At 34.1% G+C, this 6555-nt stretch overlaps 1 protein-coding gene across 3 annotated transcripts; it reads right to left on the bottom strand.

Annotated features, from left to right (window-relative positions):
• Positions 1-560: 560 nt before the first annotated feature.
• LOC141699889 (double-stranded RNA-binding protein 1-like) lies at positions 561-5009 on the bottom strand. Of its 3 annotated transcripts, none has more exons than XM_074503693.1 (6): positions 4679-5009; positions 4050-4130; positions 2926-3161; positions 2610-2823; positions 1665-1781; positions 561-1072 (listed from the first exon to the last, which is right to left on the bottom strand). In XM_074503693.1, the coding sequence occupies exons 1-6, from the start codon at positions 4920-4922 to the stop codon at positions 810-812; spliced, it is 1155 nt and encodes a 384-aa protein (XP_074359794.1). In that variant the 5' UTR covers positions 4923-5009; the 3' UTR covers positions 561-809. The 3 variants fall into 3 exon arrangements, with proteins under 3 accessions (XP_074359794.1, XP_074359795.1, XP_074359796.1); XM_074503694.1 differs by having other exon boundaries at positions 4065-4130; positions 4679-5008; XM_074503695.1 differs by lacking the exon at positions 4050-4130.
• Between the last annotated feature and the right edge of the window lie 1546 nt (positions 5010-6555).

Below are 6555 nucleotides of genomic sequence, written 5' to 3'. Positions count from 1 at the left end.
GACGGAGCCGCCCCACTCACCGGAGTTATCAGATCTAAATGATGGTCTTTCATTCAATATATCTATCTAGCGTGCTGATTTCTCGTCATCTAAAAATTTACCTAACAGGTCCGTGCGTTGGACTCTTGCCACCTAGATATTATAGCTGTGCATTGGACTCTTGCCACCTAGATATTATAGCTAACAGGTGACTCCCGTCGCAGATGTTCTTACATTCCATTCTCTGCTTATCATGGCCAGAACACATACTTTTGCTTTCAGGTCTACATTAGATATATAGCTTATGATGGCCAGAACACATACTTAATTATCAGATATATATACCTAATTATCTAAAAAAAATAGAATGTAATTAAATATACAGTGTAACTTAAAAATCCAGTTTCTTCACAATATTATTTTAAGAAGATTATATTTTATTAGTGAAAGGTACCATATGTCTTGAGATGGTGAGGGACCGAGGGTCATCCATCTTACACAGGTATGAGGTATATAAAGGAAGTATAATTAATTCTGGGAGATCTGCAACCTTGTGCACCTTCAGAAATTGCACTATTCGCTAATAAAATCATTCAAATGAATTTCCCGCAAATATAAATGTAACCTATGATAAAAGATATCAATTCTCAAGCAAACCATATAACCCATAACTAGATGCATCAAGTCTAAGGGTTCCCTGTAGGGAATTACCAAGAAAATACTAAAGTCATAGGGTACAGATCTGCTGAATGAAAACATTACTCAACATGAGGTCACGGACCTCAGGTAGCATAATAAGATAGGTAGTAACTGGAACCACGCCTAAGAGTCTAGTTATTGTATCCTTCATATTCTTCTTCCCGAAGAGTCATTACCACTCCCACCCACTGGTCGTCACTACTTGGATAGATAGTGGCACCCTCAGGAATAATCATTTCTGGGGCGCGTGGATAAACCGCAAGCTTTCTTACTGAGGTTTGTCCAGGTGGTATTATTATGGGATCTTGGGGTGGACTCTTGGCTGCAGATGGATCTCGCTCTCGACCATCTCCATCTTCAGATGTTGAGTTTCTCTGCCTTTTACTATTGGTACCTGCATTCACAGGTTACAAAAATTTAAGAAAAAAAAAATCTAGTTTCTTGCTCAATTCATTAGCTAATTTAATGGTGAAATCATTTTGCAAATTACGCATATATTAAAATGATGTCATTTAGAATTACTTTTTATTTATTTATTTTAAAGATGCAACCAAATCTGAAACCAAAAAAATTATATATATATGGAAATGAAGTTGAGGCAACTTCAGCAGAGCTTGATATCCTATTTAAGATTAGAATCCCACAACCATCCTTCTCATCTTGTGAATCACTAGGGCCGATCCTTACTTCTTAATCTAATTACTTAGCAACCGCAACGGATGCCATGTGTTTCGAAAAACAGCTGAACCAAATGATTATCGATATTAAACAAAATTAATACCAATTAATCAGAAAAAAGATAAAAGAACCCAACCACGAATGACAAACCTTGTTCAAGGCGAATAACAGTTCTAGACAAAAACTTCCAAAGAAGTAAAATTCCAAATATAGGCAGTCAGTTCTAGACAACTACTTCCAAAAAAGTAAAATTTCAAATAGAGGCAGTCAAGAATGATAATAAAAAGGTAACAAATTTGTATAAGTACCTTGGGTTTCCTGAGCAACATATTCTTCCACTATTCCTGTAACATCGGGTTGCAAGCTGAAAGATGAGGCATCTGAATTTTCTCCAACAGAGAAATTAGGAGATTGGGTTTCTTGACCTGAAGCAAAACACCATACTCTTGCCAAATTATAAACTGTTCAAATTATGATTTATGCTATAAACTTCAAATAACAACTGTGAAGGGAGATCGTCTGCATGAATAAGTTATACATTACATCTATCCTCATAAAAATTACATGTTGAGCCAGATCATATAATTAAAAGTGCTGCCTACTTAGCTGTACCTCATGAGACATATATAATTATAACAATACCAATTGACCCAATTGACAACAGTAGGTTTTCTTTCTGATAGCATTACTTTTCCAACAGTTTTTTAATGATAAACTCACAAGGAAACTAGCACCCAGAATTGGGACTACTAACTTAACCAGACAATCCCAAGTCACAAACTCCTATGAATTATTAGCGAGACTATGAGAATTGGAACAAGTATTAAAAAGATAATCACGTAGGCATAAAAATTAGAATCCTACAGGGACATTAAATTTGATATTATTAGGTGAATGTAAGTATCACAATAAGAAGTCGATCAAGTAAATGAGCAAAGTCAAGAGAAACAGTCTGTCATTCTACAAATAGACATGGATGTGGGATCTGAGTTCAATCCTCCATGTTCTAACCACACACTTGCAGAACAATCTAAAAATATTTCTAAGGGCTCTAGGTAATTTATTTGTTGGGAGTTGGACTTGCTTTTTTATTTCCCAATTTATTAGTGATGCTCACTTTAGCTTCACATAGTTCATAAATAACATGAATAGTCATTGCATAAAGAATTAGAGGATTGTATTTATAAAGGAGAAAATGGGCAATGCAACTTTGTGTGGGTACATAACATCTAGGAATCATATAAAGTACTTACAGGTTAGACAAATGTACGCAGCCTTTGCAGCATTCGTCTCTGCCATCTTTTTGGTCTTTCCCTCTTGTCCTTGGTAAAACTTGCCTCCAATTTCCACAGTCGATACAAATATAGGCAAGTGCGATGGTCCAGATCTCACTGTAGCATAGGTTGGAAATGGTAGCCCCCCTTTCTGAGCATATTCTTGAAGTAGTGACTTATACAAAACCTCATCCTGAGTAATAATAAGAAATGCCTTATACCAAGAATACAATTTCTTTGTATAATATTACATGGAAACAAACAAAGTCAAACAAGATTTAATAAAAAATCTTGCCTCTTCCGTTAGGTGGAGTGACATAGACTCAAATGCCACCTTTGCAGCTCCATGTTCTGCATCCTTTAATGTGGAGAAAAAGTCCGGAGTCTCAAAAGACTTTCCATCAACTGTGACCTTAGACTTGTAACGACGGTCATGTGGAGGTCCAACAATTTCACCCGAATATGCAGGTAGAACAAGATTATGCTTTTGAGCATAAATTTGTAGCCGATTCTTGTATGTATGCAGTAAACCTTAGTGAGAGTATTAATTAGACAAATGATATTTTAATACATCGCATATAAAATGACTCATTTTCGACATGTTTTCGTGGATCACATTAGAAAAGCAAATTACTCATTATCAAGAGACAAGATTTACTATATCCAGATTCAAACTGTCCGTGAATGTAGGCAGTCAATTTCTCTACTCAAGTATATGTTGGCAAGATATCAATATATCAATATCTAACTGCAATTGACTTTGGTTATAGTACAGGGACAAAAAAATCATACAGCTACATCTTGTATACAACACAAATACATTAGTCACTCTTCCCTTCCTCCTTAATAGTACATAGACAACCATACATCCACATATTTAGTTATAGTACAGAGACAATCCTTCCCTCCCTCTCCCTAAGCAAATTCTCTCAACCTAGTAAAAAAATATAATTCGCTCGCAAATTATTAAGAAAAAGGAAAAAATGTTAGCACTTGTCTTTGTGCACCTTATTGAGTTCCAAACATACTATTAAGAAAACCACATAAGCTTTTAGGACAAATATTAGCTATACTGAAATTCATGGTAAACAAGAGGTCCTACTTCTGTTCAACCCGTTCTATTGGTGAGCTGAATAACTCGTGCCTAGAAGAGTTTACAGAGTCATTTAATTGGTCCATTTGTGTTAAACAAACCAGACTTAAAACTGACTTGTAAGAATTTTATAAGGAAGTGTAGGTACTGGTCTTTTAGCTTGTAATTCGGTGATTTCAACAAAAAATAATAGCATCATCACAATACTATCAACTAAACTATCCAACAATCAAAATTTACTTCTTTCTAGTAATTTAAATGTTTTAGACAGTCAATTAAAATTTAGTAAAAACGAATAAAAATTAATGTTTGAGCAAATGGAGTACCATCTAGCGAATTACCATTTTGCTCCATTTTTCCCCTTTTAGCTGCTTTTGTATCCGAATTGATAGCTGAAGCTGAGCTAACTACAAAAATCATATCAAGGTGAAAAAAATGTTGGGCTTCTTAATCCATATCTTGTGTCCAATATCATTAACACCTCCATGTTTTTCAAAACAAAACTTAGCACAACTCAATAACATACATTACAAGTCCAATCCAAAGATATCATTTGACCAAATTACATTTAAGTTAACCCAGAAAAGACAACAATTACAAGAAAACATCTTATTTTTATCCATTACTGCAATTCATAAACAAAAAAAAATATATAAAATAATATCATACACCACAAATCAAATCACGTGTGTTAAATTCAGATAAAGTTAGTGCAAAAAGTCTCTCAGTAATTTGAACATGCAACTTATGTTCATTGTAAAACAACTTCAAATGAATAAAAATATTTAAAATAATCTGGTGCATGGAGAGTTGTAAAAATTAGACAGACATATGATGACACTCAATAATCCACATACCAAACAAATCGACATATAAAAACTCTTACCAACATTATTACTAACAATAATAATTGTAGAATAAAAACACATATAGAAAAAGGATAAAAAAGGTTTACCTGAAATAGCATGTTCTTGGCCACCGGTAGAAGAAGGGGAGAAGTGATGAAAAGCAACCCGGGCCGCCACATTCTGAGCTTCTTTGGAACTCCAGCACTGTTCCAGCGACTCGAAGACTGAGTTATTCACTGTGACAGTGGCTGTGAACACAGGCTTGTGATCAGGGCCATCTTTCACCGTCTCGTACACCGGTAGTGTCCAAGATTTCTTCTGACAAAGCTCTTGTAGCATTGATTTATACATTTCTTCGACTCAGGTGTATGCACCGGAGACAGCTGACACAAAAGTAGAAGATGATCTGTCTAATTTACACAATATCAGAGAATGGGATTGCCTTTTATATTTCCTCTTTTTTCTCAATTTTGTAATTGTTTTATATTATAATTAAATCTTTTTTTCTAATATTATTGTCTTTTTGCCCCGGTATTTTTACCAACAATCGGTATCGTATGTACGTTAAATTATTATTTCTCAAATGATAAACTTAAACTTTTAATATTTTATATTTGATTGGTCTTGCTCATTGGTTAAATTTATCATGTTACAACTTTTTCTCGTATATACTTTATAATTTCTGTTTTAATATGAATCTGTATCGTATATTCATTAAAATTATTTTTCAATAATCTAGATAATTTTCTTCATTTTAAAGTTATTCGATGAATCTATCATTTTTCGAACAATCCAGTTTGTTTTATCATTTTCAGAACAATCTAGTTTGTTTAGTCAATGTTATAGTTATGCCAATATAAAATGATTATGTTTATTTCGTAAACTTTGTCATTTTGACACTTTAAGCGTAATGAAATACTTGTTTCATGAAATTTGTTGTTTATTAACACTTCCCAGTAATTTTACTTTTTATAATTTAAAATCAGTTTATTCGTCCTGTCAAATTTGTCGGTTCTTAAAAAGAACTTGTATATTCTGATAATGTTATTTATTTAAATATTAAAATAATTTTTATAAGTATAAAACAATCTTGATTACAGGATAAATATGTCATTTTTCAAAAGATATATTTGTTCAAATGATTTTTTATCTTCATCGATCAGATAAAATACATTATTTCATATGATTTATGTTAATATCAAACAAAGTTATATATACCTTGTTACACTCACAATTAGGTGTAATCTCATTTTATATCTCGAGAAAATGATGAGCTCGCCTAAAGGTATAACTCACCCAAAGAATGATTATTGACCTTATTTAAAGAAGAGATTCTATAAGATTGGTCCAGATGTATGCTTAGGCTCTATTGACAGGAAAATCATTAAAAATATTGGATTTAAAGACTATAGTCTTACGAAGTACTGCTATTGTCCAAAGGTTGGGCCTTCCAGTATGAAGATCAATGTTCACGCCCAAACCTTGGGCCCGGAATATAAAAATAATTTTATGAAGACCGTCATGAAAGGAAAAGTCCTAGTTCAAAGGTTGGGATTGGGTCTCGACCATGAAAGGTTGGCACTGGGCCGCGATCAAGGAAACATTCTCGCCCAAAGGTGGCATCCCGTCATGAGGAAAATTTCAAGCCCAAAATATAGAAACTGTACTACGAAGATTGTCAAAGAAGGAAACGTCCTAGCCCAAAGGTCAACATTTGGCCTCTATTAAATTCAAAACCAAACAAATCGAGATTGATTTTTATAATGGATTATCCCCCATCCCGGCCAACAGGGCTCGCCCAGTTGGGGGGAAGGTCGAAGGGCGTCGCCCTTTTGTAGGTCTCAGGTCTAAAACTCCATTACTTAGTTACCTTTTTTCTCGTGGTTCTGTGTTGATAATGACTCCGATGTTCACGAATTAATGACTTGGCCGCTACACTCCGAAAAGGTAACTGGCCTCGAAAGCCCATGACAACTCTACTCAA

Source organism: Apium graveolens, unplaced genomic scaffold, assembly GCF_009905375.1.
Source record: "Apium graveolens cultivar Ventura unplaced genomic scaffold, ASM990537v1 ctg1460, whole genome shotgun sequence".
NCBI classification, from domain to species: Eukaryota; Viridiplantae; Streptophyta; class Magnoliopsida; order Apiales; family Apiaceae; genus Apium; species Apium graveolens.
The sequence above is the reverse complement of the archived record's forward strand: the minus strand, read 5'-3'. Positions and strand labels throughout refer to the sequence as shown.